At 45.3% G+C, this 12,676-nt stretch overlaps 1 protein-coding gene across 1 annotated transcript in view; it reads left to right on the top strand.

Moving 5' to 3' along the window:
- The window catches only part of LOC110534614 (dynein axonemal heavy chain 5-like), a 55,708-nt gene extending 44,816 nt beyond the window's left edge, over positions 1 to 10,892 (top strand). Inside the window, exons 55-74 of the mRNA XM_090214993.1 lie at positions 167 to 346; positions 502 to 639; positions 715 to 850; positions 1,703 to 2,019; positions 2,221 to 2,376; positions 2,746 to 2,928; positions 3,590 to 3,833; positions 4,253 to 4,367; positions 4,644 to 4,834; positions 4,972 to 5,093; positions 5,333 to 5,482; positions 5,682 to 5,927; positions 6,316 to 6,535; positions 7,974 to 8,179; positions 8,315 to 8,518; positions 8,794 to 9,009; positions 9,376 to 9,588; positions 9,683 to 9,835; positions 10,006 to 10,237; positions 10,501 to 10,892. Of these exons, the coding sequence (XP_090071119.1) occupies positions 167 to 346; positions 502 to 639; positions 715 to 850; positions 1,703 to 2,019; positions 2,221 to 2,376; positions 2,746 to 2,928; positions 3,590 to 3,833; positions 4,253 to 4,367; positions 4,644 to 4,834; positions 4,972 to 5,093; positions 5,333 to 5,482; positions 5,682 to 5,927; positions 6,316 to 6,535; positions 7,974 to 8,179; positions 8,315 to 8,518; positions 8,794 to 9,009; positions 9,376 to 9,588; positions 9,683 to 9,835; positions 10,006 to 10,237; positions 10,501 to 10,652 (3,774 nt within the window). The 3' untranslated portion in view covers positions 10,653 to 10,892. The remainder of the gene's footprint in view (positions 1 to 166; positions 347 to 501; positions 640 to 714; positions 851 to 1,702; positions 2,020 to 2,220; positions 2,377 to 2,745; positions 2,929 to 3,589; positions 3,834 to 4,252; positions 4,368 to 4,643; positions 4,835 to 4,971; positions 5,094 to 5,332; positions 5,483 to 5,681; positions 5,928 to 6,315; positions 6,536 to 7,973; positions 8,180 to 8,314; positions 8,519 to 8,793; positions 9,010 to 9,375; positions 9,589 to 9,682; positions 9,836 to 10,005; positions 10,238 to 10,500) is intronic.
- The last annotated feature ends 1,784 nt before the right edge of the window (positions 10,893 to 12,676 follow it).

The raw sequence follows: 12,676 nt of genomic DNA, 5'->3' as shown, positions 1-12,676 counted from the left end.
GTACAATGTCTGCATCCTGTAATATTACTACACTGTGCATTTCTACAGTAACATACTACACTATAGACACTGCACTACAGGCACATATGACCAGGAAATCAACTTCAGTGGTGATGCAATGGCAGCTCGCTTTGAGATCTCCAGCTCTGTTGTCTTTCTCTAACAGCAATTCCCCAAAGACAGTATCAATGAGGAGATGGTGGAGCTACTGCTGCCCTACTTCGACATGCCAGACTACACCCTGGAGACGGCCAAGCGTGTGTGTGGAAACGTGGCTGGTCTGGCCTCCTGGACCAAAGCCATGGCCTCCTTCTTCTCCATCAACAAGGAGGTGCTCCCGTTAAAGGTGAGCCTAACCCAGGTGGTGTTCCGAAACACCACCCGCCTCTCTGATAACCTTTGACATGTGTCCCACAAACTTGCTAATTGATTTCTTGTTTCCAGTACATTTTGTTGTCCCTGAGTGTCCAGTTAATATTTGATACTGTACTTACCTCTTAGGCTAACCTGGCAGTGCAGCAGAACCGGCTGGCCATAGCCAACATAGACCTGCAGGCGGCCCAGGCAGAGCTGGATGACAAGCAGGCAGAGCTGGATGTGGTCCAAGCAGAGTATGAGAAGGCCATGATGGAGAAACAGGTACTGAACACCTCTTATCTCAATGCCTTAGATGAAAAACTAAATACAAATATACTCTCTGCCTCTCTCTCTCAGACTCTGTTGGAGGATGCTGAACGCTGCAGACACAAGATGCAGACGGCCTCTAGCCTCATCAGTGGTCTGGCTGGAGAGAAGGAGCGCTGGACAGAGCAGAGCAAAGGGTTTGCCGCCCAGACCAAGCGCCTTGTAGGTGGGTTCATTCAACCCTTTTTTTCTCCGCCTTTTTTAAAATAACAGGGCTAACTTTCACAAAAGCTTCGTATGACCTATTGTCCATTGCCTACAATTCTCAACATCTTATTTTTTGGGGGAGATGCTGTTAGAGTTGCGTAAATTCGAATCTGGTATCAGGATAAATATAACAATGAGTCACCGATTGTATACTATGTATTTTTTATTAGCTAAGTAATAAATGGCAAATGCAACTTTCGTATATACGGGCTCACTGTAATACCACGCAGGGCAGAACAGAGAACTGACAAGATGTATGTAAACAGTATTCTTTATACTGTGATAGACAGTTCCAACCCGTCTGTTGGCCTATCACAGTAGAGGCTGGGCGTGGTTTAAACTTGCTCAGCCTATTGCAGGCGCTCAGGTGGGTGCCCCGCCTCTTGGCGCCTCTGTTGATAGATGTTGCTGTGAAGAACATCCATGCGCTCATGCTCCATACCGTTATCTCGCACCTGGCTCCTGTTATCTAACAAAAGACCGCTTGTTCTGCAACCCCACGCTCTGAACGTGCCCCCCCCCCAACTCATTGCACAGTTCCTGTCTTCTGTATTTTTCCATCATGAGAAATGCCCATGGCCCTGAAGCTTTTAACAATGTTTCAAGTCAGCTATGTTGCATAACACATACATACATCCACACAAGCCAACAGCAGATAATATTCAATCATATATATGGTAATGGCTATAATGTAAAACACAGGATCCAACAATGCTCCGTTTGCTTCTGTACCATATTTTTCAATGCGTATTAGTATTTTATCTGTAGTGAAGGCGTGAACCAACCTATGTGTGCTTACTTCTTGGCTCAGGTGACGTCTTATTGGCCACAGCCTTTCTGTCCTACTCCGGCCCCTTCAACCAGGAGTTCCGGAACCTTCTCCTGACCGACTGGCAGAGGGAGATGAAGACCAGACACATCCCGTTCGGGAACAACCTCAACCTGACCGAGATGCTGATCGACGCACCTACGGTCAGCGAGTGGAACCTTCAGGGCCTGCCCAACGATGACCTATCCATCCAGAACGGGATCATCATCACCAAGGCCTCACGCTTCCCTCTCCTCATAGACCCTCAGACCCAGGGCAAGATCTGGATAAAAAAGAAAGAATCCAGGAATGAGCTGCAGGTTGGACTGCATTCATTTTCACACTATTCTCTCCCATCACTATGCCCTCCCATTGTCCAGACGATAGATTTAGTATGTTTCCGAACAGCGGTTACACTAGCCTTAGGCTTAACTAACCTTTGGATATGTCAGCTCTTCCTTATTGGTAAAAAAACTATGTGTATTACTGTGTCAGTAATGAGACGTTTCTGTGGTTCCCAGATCACCTCCCTGAACCACAAGTACTTCAGGAACCACCTGGAGGACAGCCTGTCTCTGGGGCGCCCCCTACTGATCGAGGACGTAGGGGAGGAGCTGGACCCTGCACTTGACAACGTACTGGAGAAAAACTTCATCAAGACGGGCTCCACTTATAAGGTATGTACTATTATCCTAACCACATTATCAATCATCACATTATCAAATGAAACACATTATCGTTATGGGGTTATTATCTCTGGGGCTATTCATGACTGTCTTTCTCCCTTCATGACTGTCTTTCTCCCTTCATGACTGTCTTTCTCCCTTCATGACTGTCTTTCTCTCTTCATGACTGTCTTTCTCTCTTCATGACTGTCATGACTGTCTTTCTCTCTTCATGACTGTCTTTCTCTCTTCATGACTGTCTTTCTCCCTTCATGACTGTCTTTTTCTCTTCATGACTGTCTTTCTCTCTTCGTGACTGTCTTTCTCCCTTCATGACTGTCTTTCTCCCTTCATGACTGTCTTTCTCTCTTCCTGCACCAGGTGAAAGTGGGAGACAAGGAGGTGGATGTGATGAGGGGGTTCCGTCTTTATGTGACCACTAAGCTCCCCAACCCTGCGTACACCCCAGAGATCAGCGCCCGCACCTCCATCATAGACTTCACTGTCACCATGAGGGGTCTGGAGGACCAACTGCTGGGACGGGTCATCCTCACTGAGAAACAGGTCAGGAACCACGTCCAACCACGTGCTTATGAAATCATGGACAAAAACATTTGAATGTATCAATAAAAGGTCATTTTGTTGTAGTTGTTTAATAGTGAGCCTTTATTAGAACTGTACATAATGACTGTGACCACCCATTTTGAAATGTACTGAATCAAATGAACACAGAGAGCATGAACCCAGCCAGGTCTGTATGCAGAGAAATGTTAAAAGACCTGAAAAATGACCCTCAAAATCAGTGTCTGTCTGAATGGTGTGCCTGTTTCTCTTGCTGTTGGTCTGAATTCTCATGTTCTGAACTGTGACTGACCGGTGTTTCTGCCTGTTGGAGAAGGAGCGTACAGACCTGCTGGAGGATGTGACTGCCAATGTAACAGTATAGACTTTACGTCCGTCCCCTCGCCCCGACTTGGGCACGAACCAGGGACGCTCTGCACACACAACAGTCACCCTCGAAGCATCATTACCCATCGCTCCACAAAAGCTGCGGCCCTTGCAGAGCAAGGGGAACCACTACTTCAGGGTCTCAGAGCGAGTGACGTCACCGATTGAAACGCTACCAGCGCGCACCACTGCTAACTAGCTAGCCATTTCGCATCGGCTACACCAACAAGAACATTATTGTCTGAACAGTGCTCTTATCTATCCCTGTTATATCTAGGAGTTGGAGAAGGAGCGCACAGACCTGCTGGAAGATGTAACAGCCAACAAGAGGAAGATGAAAGAGCTGGAGGACAACCTGCTGTATCGTCTGACCTCTACCCAGGGTTCCCTGGTGGATGACGAGAGCCTCATCATCGTCCTGGGCAACACCAAGCGCACCGCCGAGGACGTCATACAGAAACTACAGATCTCAGCCGAGACCGAGATCCAGATCAACACCGCTAGAGAGGAGTACAGACCTGGTGAGTTGGTTGTACTGCGGTTAGGGTAGAGTTATTCTCGGTACAGACCTGGTGAGTTGGTTGTACTGCGGTTAGGGTAGAGTTATTCTCGGTACAGACCTGGTGAGTAGGTTGTACTGCGGTTAGGGTAGAGTTATTCTCGGTACAGACCTGGTGAGTTGGGTGGGTTGTACTGTACCGGTTTGTTTTAGGGTAAGGATCAAAACATTTTGGGCTCTTTATTGATTGGCTGACTAACCAATCACAGTGCTCTGCTGGATGGCAACTGGCACGAACCACCTTGTGTTGACTGTTCTTCAGGAGCAATCTGTTCCTCACACTTTTCCAGTGGCAAGTTTGTTTGAGCTGGATGTATGATAATATAGAATGAGCGTTGTCTGTCACTCACTGTCAGCCTGTGTGTTATTGTGCTGTTACAGTGGCCACCAGAGGCAGCATCCTGTACTTCCTCATCACTGAGATGTCCATGGTTAACGTCATGTACCAAACGTCACTACGACAGTTCTTGGGAATCTTTGACCTTTCTCTGGCCAGGTACAGTAGTAATACGCTTTTTCTCATACTGAATAACATATATTTGTATTTATGTATTTAAATTGAATTGTTGGTCCTCAGATGTGGTTCAGTCATTTTATGTAAACATTGAATGATTAGTGAATTGATAAGTTACACTGGGGGATATGTGGTTTTGCATAACCTTTTGTGTAGTTGTAGGAGTTGTCTGATTCTTCAAGTATAATATCTGAAACCATAGCAACAGTTATATTTTAATATTAACATAATAACCATCACACTATGCCTTCTGAACAGATCAACCAAAAGTCAAATTACCAGCAATCGAATAGCGAACATCATTCAGCACATGACCTTTGAGGTGCACAAGTACGCAGCCAGGGGTCTGTATGAGGAGCACAAATTCCTGTTTACCCTCCTGCTGACGCTGAAGATCGACATGCAGAGTAACCGCGTGAAACACGCAGAGTTCCTCACCCTCATTAAAGGTGTGGAACAAACTCCGTCCTCCAATTAATTCCACCAATCTGTAGTCCACAGTTACTGAAATGTTGAATAGCAAAATGTTGTTTATTGCTCACAGACCATTGGCTTGGAAAGAACATCCTCTGTCTGTCCTATGCAGGAGGTGCCTCTCTGGATCTGAAGGCTTGCCCCCATAAGCCGGCCAAGTGGATCTTAGACATAACTTGGCTCAATCTGGTGGAGCTCAGTAAACTGTGGCAGTTCTCGAATATCCTTAATCAGGTGTGTTCCCCATGCGGTGCCTACTTACACTGCTACTTCATGTTGTCCCACTCTTAAAATACCCTCCCTCAATAAGTCTGTTTCATGGCCCCCTAAATAAGTCTGTTTCATGGCCCCCTCACCCTGGTAAACCCCTCATTGTAGTGCTCCTCTGATTACAGTGCTCCTTTTACTCCTCTGAGCTCTGTCACATATGGCATTGAACTAGTCATTGTATTGAGCTGTGTGTGTCTATCCAGATCTGTTGTAATGAGAAGCAGTGGAAGGCATGGTTTGATAAGGAAACCCCTGAGGAGGAGGTGATCCCTAATGCCTATGACCAGAACCTGGACTGTTTCCACCGCCTGCTGCTCATACGCTCCTGGTGCCCAGACAGGACCATCGCACAGGTACACCGGTAACTCTCATTGAATGATTAAGTAATTAATCAATCAATCAATCCAAGACATAATACTTTATGAAATGTCTACGCTTGTTGGTATTTTCATCAAAGCTTTGGACTGAGTTTTAGAGTGTAATTCTACTGCATATTTCTTGAATCTAATAGCAGGTGACTTTTTAACTAATGCTTTACCTGTTATCCTCCAGGCCCGTAAGTACATCATGGACTCGATGGGGGAGAAGTATGCAGAGGGAGGGATCCTGGACCTAGAGAAGACGTGGGAGGAGTCAGACCCCCGGACCCCGCTCATCTGCTTCCTGTCCATGGGCTCAGACCCCACCGACTCCATCATCATCCTGGGGAAGAGGCTGAAGATAGAGACGCGCTATGTCTCCATGGGCCAGGGACAGGAAGTCCACGCACGCAAGCTGCTCCAGCAGACCATGGCCAACGTGAGTCCTGAACACAGCATTACAGTACACACTGACTGGACTCCTAACAGCGATATAATTATCCTCGTCCCCAGGCTATTGCGCTTTGCGAGGAAGTCTAGGGAGCGAGAACTGACTTATTAGGAATCAGCGTTCTGCCATGAATTGTGGTCCATGTCATCTCTTTTGTAATCAAATTTTGAATTAAAATAGCGATAGGGATGGAATATGAATTGAAATTGAACCATGGTGTTAATGAAAATGGATGTGATTGATTTAGACTGTATTAAACTGTATTCAAAATGAAATGGACTAACACCACATGCATCTCCCTCACATTATTAATTGATATATGGACAATTAACTATGTATTATATTATTTTGTATTTTATCCCGAATGCACACACAGGGTGGCTGGGCCTTGCTCCAGAACTGCCACCTGGGTCTGGACTTCATGGATGAGCTGATGGATACTGTGACAGAGACAGATGCCGTCCATGAGACCTTCCGCCTGTGGATTACTACAGAGGTCCATAAACACTTCCCCATCACACTGCTGCAGATGTCCAACAAGTTCACTAATGAGCCTCCACAGGGACTGAAGGCAGGGCTGAAGAGGACTTATGGAGGTGGGTCACACCACGGTTCACACATACATATGCATGCATGTGTACGCACCTACACAAACACACACATTCACCCCCGTTTCTTCCGGTTAACCCTAAAACCCCAACCCTACCCTTAACACTTAACCTAGCTTCATGTCCATATCCTGATTCAACCCTAGCCTCAACCACAACCCTACCCTTAACACTTAACCTAGCTTCATGTCCAAATCATGGTTCAACCCTAGCCTCAACCACAACCCTACCCTTAACACTTAACCTAGCTTCATGTCCATATCCTGATTCAACCCTAGCCTTAACCACAACCCTACCCTTAACACTTAACCTAGCTTCATGTCCATATCCTGATTCAACCCTAGCCTCAACCACAACCCTACCCTTAACACTTAACCTAGCTTCATGTCCATATCCTGGTTCAACCCTAGCCTCAACCACAACCCTACCCTTAACACTTAACCTAGCTTCATGTCCATATCCTGGTTCAACCCTAGCCTCAAACACAACCCTACCCTTAACACTTAACCTAGCTTCATGTCCATATCCTGGTTCAACCCTAGCCTCAACCACAACCCTACCCTTAACACTTAACCTAGCTTCATGTCCATATCCTGGTTCAACCCTAGCCTCAAACACAACCCTACCCTTAACACTTAACCTAGCTTCATGTCCATATCCTGGTTCAACCCTAGCCTCAACCACAACCCAAATCCCAGCATCATGTCCACATCCCAGTTCAACCCTAACCCTAGATTCACGTACACATCCCAGTTCAACCCTAACCCTAGATTCACGTCCACATCCCAGTTCAACCCTAACCCTAGATTCACGTCCACATTCCAGTTCAACCCTAACCCTAGATTCACGTCCACATCCCAGTTCAACCCTAACCCTAGATTCACGTACACATCCCAGTTCAACCCTAACCCTAGATTCACGTACACATCCCAGTTCAACCCTAACCCTAGATTCACGTACACATCCCAGTTCAACCCTAACCCTAGATTCACGTACACATCCCAGTTCAACCCTAACCCTAGATTCACGTCCACATCCCAGTTAAACTCTAACCCTAGATTCACGTCCACATCCCAGTTCAACCCTAACCCTAGATTCACGTGCACATCCCAGTTCAACCCTAACCCTAGATTCACGTCCACATCCCAGTTCAACTCTAACCCTAGATTCACGTCCACATCCCAGTTCAACCCTAACCCTAGATTCACGTACACATCCCAGTTCAACCCTAACCGTAGATTCACGTCCACATCCCAGTTCAACCTTAGCCCTAATCCTAACCCTAGATTCACGTCCACATCCCAGTTCAATCCTAACCCTAGATTCACATTCACATCCCAGTTCAACCCTAACCCTAGATTCACGTCCACATCCCAGTTCAACCTTAGCCTTAATCCTAACCCTAGCTTCTTGTTTGTTGCCCCAGGCATTAACCAGGACCTGCTGGATGTCAGTAACATGGTCCAGTGGAGGCCCATGCTGTATGGGGTGGTGTTCCTCCACTCTACGGTCCAGGAGAGGCGTAAATACGGCCCCCTGGGCTGGAACATTCCCTACGAGTTCAACCAGGCTGACTTCAACGCCACCGTGCAGTTTGTTCAGAACCACCTGGACGACATGGACATCAAGAAGGTAGGTGCAGAGACGAGAAGCTCCTGCTGTAACTAAGTAAAGCTCTATCTTTACTTCTACTGTTAGTACTGCTACCTGTCTTCCTATGTAAGATGTGTCTGTCCCTGTGTTGATGGTAGTCTGACGTCTCCCCAGGGTGTATCCTGGAATACAGTGCGCTACATGATCGGGGAGATCCAGTATGGCGGTAGGGTAACAGACGACTATGACAAGCGTCTGCTCAACACCTTCGCCAAGGTCTGGTTCAGTGAAAACATGTTTGGACCTGACTTCTATTTCTACAAAGGCTACAACATTCCCAAGTGTACCAACGTGGACCAATATCTGACATACATTCAGGTCAGTCCATTTTTCACATTCAGTCTCTCCTGCAGTTTACAGTGCTGTGTAACATTATATTGAATTAATGTAGTCAGTACTGCATGAAGATGTGTGCTGTATACATTATGTGCGGCATTGAGACATTTGGTAACACTTCCCATTAATACCTTGTTCATAATGCATTATAAGCACTTATAACACCTTATGAAATATCCACAATGCATTCCACGGTTTACTGTAGTTTGGTAATGCACAGACATGCAGACTCTAATCCTATGTATTTTCCCCTGCAGGGCCTACCGGCTTACGACACACCAGAGGTGTTTGGCCTGCACCCCAATGCTGACATAACGTATCAGAGCAAGCTGGCCAAAGACGTCCTGGACACCATCCTGTCCATTCAGCCTAAGGACAGCTCCAGTGGCGGAGGGGAGACCAGGGAGGCCATTGTGGCCAGGCTGGCTGACGACATGCTGGAGAAACTACCTCCAGACTACGTACCGTTTGAAGTGAGTAGCACTGGTCTGGAGTTAGCTAACCCTACTGGAAATAATCACCCATGATTAATACAGTGCTGGCCATTAAAAATATTATTTCCCATAATACCTTGCTGCAGCAAGGTAGATCGTTAAAAAACTCTCGCAGGATGACGCCAACTCATCTAACAATAACCCATGCAATAAAGTTAATTTCATTAATATAACCCATAGTGCAGTGAGATGCACTTTGAAGGTAATGTTTTTACTGCAATAGAGGTTTACTTTTTAATGTTCAGAACTGTGTTATGTATTTGCATTCCAGTATGTTAAGAATCAAATCAAATCAACGTTTATTTAAAGTGTAATTTCACAAGAACATGTTTTCAATATATCCAGGTGAGAGAGAGGCTACAGAAGATGGGTCTGCTCCAGCCCATGAACATCTTCCTGCGTCAGGAGATAGACCGCATGCAGAGGGTCATCGTGCTGGTCAGGAACACGCTGACCGACCTCAAACTGGCCATCAACGGCACCATCATCATGAGTGAGAACCTACGGGACGCGCTGGACTGCATGTATGACGCACGCATCCCCTCACGTTGGAAGAAGGTATGTTTATTACTGCCTCTGAGTACACATTAATTCAGTTTTCTACGCATGTATTCCATGTTCGATTTTCTACTTCTGTATTCCTTTGTTCTAGGCATCATGGGCCTCCAGCACTCTAGGGTTCTGGTTTACTGAGTTGCTGGATAGGAACCGTCAGTTCCAGGCGTGGATCTTTGAAGGACGGCCCAACTGTTTCTGGATGACAGGGTTCTTTAACCCACAGGGCTTCCTGACCGCCATGAGACAGGTACAGATGGCACATTCACACATTCTAATACAATCACAATTGAACATACTTACTGACTTGGCTAGGCCACTGAGGTTATATTTAGAGGTTGCACACACTACACAGTCATAGTTGATCATGAAGCTACAAAGACAAAGACAGTCTATATTACTCTGTTTTTGTGTGTGTAGGAGATCACTCGTGCAAACAAGGGCTGGGCCCTAGATCGTATGGTGCTGTGCAACGAGGTGACCAAGTGGATGAAGGATGACATCACCCAGCCGCCCTCTGAGGGGGTGTATGTGTACGGCCTCTATCTGGAGGGGGCGGGCTGGGACAGGAGGAACTGCAAACTCATCGACTCTAAACCCAAAGTGTTGTTTGAGATGATGCCTGTAGTCAGGATGTATGCTGAAAACAATGGTGAGTGCTGTAGTCAGTAGTTATTGTAACTTCCTGGAGACTCATTGAACAGTATCTCATGTAGCTGCGCCTTGTTTTCATCTATACGTTACATGTTGAATATTTCAGTGGGAATGATATTTCACTTTTAGGTCAATAACAATGTGGTCTTTAATGGTTACAGTATTTCAGACCTACTGAATGGACAACATGCAGTGAAAAAGAAACTCATGTGATCATTGTGTATAAGTAATGGATGTTTATCGTTGCTGTGGTCATTTCAGGTGTCAAGGATGCCCGGTTATACTCCTGTCCCATATATAAGAAGCCTGTAAGGATGGACCTGAATTACATTGCTGCTGTGGAACTGAGGACTGCTGCACCGCCTGAGTACTGGATACTACGTGGTGTGGCACTGCTGTGTGAAGTCAAATAACCCACTTCTATATTGTATAATAAGCCTAAATCTTGAAGTGGAGTGTTTCAGTGGTTAAAGGGGCAATCTGCAGTTCAAACAAGAACAAAGTTGACACCCCATCATTGTTTTGTTAAACAGCTGAGGGATGTGGCTGGAGAAATGGAACCTTTAAGGATTAAATGAGGGAAGTGTCTTCATTTAGATTATGGTGGTAAGCAAGAATAGTAGAAAAATAAAGTCTAATAAAGTCCCAATTATTGAACGTCTGAACTATTTTGGGTGTGTGTTTACTTATTTATTTTACGTGAAGGAATAATTCTAAATGTCCTTATTTTTGTACTCACCATAATATGGTTGTTACTAGACTAATATACATTGGTAGACGTTGTATTGCTGCATCTTTGTACTGTACCTGTTAAGAAAATGTTCATATTTCAGTCATTATAGATTTAGAGTTCTGAGACAGAACATAAATTATAAATGTAACATAACATGAATATAAAAAAACAACAAAAGCAGTATAAAAAAAAGAGAAATCAGAAAGGAACAATAGAGGAACACTAGAGAACAAAAGAGGAAGGACCCCAGGGTTGGGATCAATCCCATTTCAATTCAGGATGGATGCTGAAATTCCAATTATTTTCAATGCTTTTCAATTAGGAACATTTTGAATTGGAGTTTGGTTTACTTTCTGAATTGACTGGAATTAAAATGTAATTGACCCCAACCCTGAAAGCAACACAAAAACATCTTCCAACTCACATGTACATCCTAAAACATATCCAGTGACCAATAGCACTGATGTGAAAACTGAAAACACACCTCAAACATGTTAACTTATTACAAGCGCACATAGTAAGATGTTGAAACATAGTTTAAGAGGATGAATTCATTATTAACCTCATGTAAGATGGTTTCTTACACTGAAAGTAGTCTATGAGCTAGGATAAACACAGTTGCCCCAACACTCCTATTGGTTTTTATCTGGCGGTGGTTAAAGTTAGCTGAAATGTGTGTAGTGGCTGTTTAAAGAAATACGAGACATGGATTACAGTTTTTCCTGGCTCATAGACTAATTACAGGGTAATGAACCATCTAACGTTGTAAAATACCGACCAGATCCTTTAAATGGGTCCCAAAACACCTCCAGTGAAAACTAGCACATGTAAACACATAAAATATCCAATTATTTTAGCTGTCTTCCCAACTGTCCTGCAGTCAGATCAGTGAGTCACACATCAACCAGAGAGAAAGGAGGAGGAAGGACAAAGGGGTCTGGTTGCAGTCAGTATTCATCCTCCTGAATACTGTCCTCCCCCCTCATCCTCCTCTTCCTGAATGCTCTTTCCACCTGCCGCCTTTGGCACAGATGTATCAGTGCACGCCTCACCTCTTGGTTACGGATGGTATAGACAACAGGGTTGGTTCACCATGAGTAACACAAACAATGTGTTGAGACAAGTGAAGGGGCAGAGTTTGCTCGTGTAGTTGCAGACCGGTAAGACTGTAGATTATTGGCACCAGCTGCAGTAGAAACATACAGAGGTCGACGGTTACAGTTCTACGAGCACTGTGGTTGTCTTGTTGGAGGGCCACAACAGCCCTGCGTGCCTCATTGTACATACCCCCAAAACAGAGGCAAGTAATTCAGATTGAAAGAGTTGGGGTGATGATGGGAGGGCCATGGAACAGTGCCTCTTGCACAGGACTAAAGCTCACACATGCTCTCACAATTCTAGGCTTACATAGCAGCCCTGCAGTGGCTCTATTAAATGCACCGTGTGTGTCCCATGTTGAGCTGGACCAGTGATTATTACCAACAGTGGCACTCAGTACCCAGACTAGCCCCGAAGGCAAGCCACACATGCCTGGATGTCATTATGCTCAGGTAGTGGATGCTGTAGCAAATAAACACACATCTTTCTATTTCCATGAGGGCCAGAGTCATCTGAACGCTCCAAAGGGTGGTAAACATAATACTAAAATGTTCCATTCACAGTATGTTGGAGCAGAAGAGAGTGCAAGACAATGAATGCTGCAAT

Source organism: Oncorhynchus mykiss, chromosome 2 (genome assembly GCF_057628025.1).
Source record: "Oncorhynchus mykiss isolate SJ-2025 chromosome 2, ASM5762802v1, whole genome shotgun sequence".
Taxonomy (NCBI): Eukaryota; Metazoa; Chordata; class Actinopteri; order Salmoniformes; family Salmonidae; genus Oncorhynchus; species Oncorhynchus mykiss.
Note: the sequence above shows the minus strand (reverse complement) of the source record. Positions and strands in the feature narration are given on the sequence as shown.